Source organism: Penaeus monodon, chromosome 27 (assembly GCF_015228065.2).
Source record: "Penaeus monodon isolate SGIC_2016 chromosome 27, NSTDA_Pmon_1, whole genome shotgun sequence".
NCBI lineage: Eukaryota > Metazoa > Arthropoda > Malacostraca > Decapoda > Penaeidae > Penaeus > Penaeus monodon.
In genome coordinates, this window is record NC_051412.1 from 24,210,610 (window position 1) to 24,210,924 (window position 315).

At 36.5% G+C, this 315-nt stretch overlaps 1 protein-coding gene across 1 annotated transcript in view; it reads left to right on the forward strand.

Annotated features, from left to right (window-relative positions):
* The window catches only part of LOC119590697 (glycosyltransferase 8 domain-containing protein 1-like), a 3,807-nt gene that overhangs the window by 2,067 nt on the left and 1,425 nt on the right, over positions 1–315 (forward strand). Inside the window, exon 3 of the mRNA XM_037939382.1 lies at positions 70–236. Coding sequence (XP_037795310.1) covers positions 70–236 — 167 coding nt within the window. The remainder of the gene's footprint in view (positions 1–69; positions 237–315) is intronic.

A 315-nucleotide genomic window follows, 5' to 3' on the forward strand; every position in this document is an offset into this window, starting at 1 on the left:
CTGTCATGCTTATTATCACTTTTATTATTATTAGTAACACCTTTAACTACTTTTTTATTTTTATTTCAGGAAATGGATACTGAAAACGAAACTCCACAAAATAAACTACACCATCCGGCCGCATTCACCAGAAATGCCGAAAGGGAAGCCGCACTTCGCCAAGATCTATCTCTTCTCGATATTCCCCGAGTTGGAGGGCAAATTTGTGTACCTGGACTCCGATGTTATTGTACAGGGTAAGTGTGCTTAGGTAAATGTCCCTTTTCATTTTGCATTATGATTTGAAATTTTATTGCAGTAAGTGTTGTATATTTA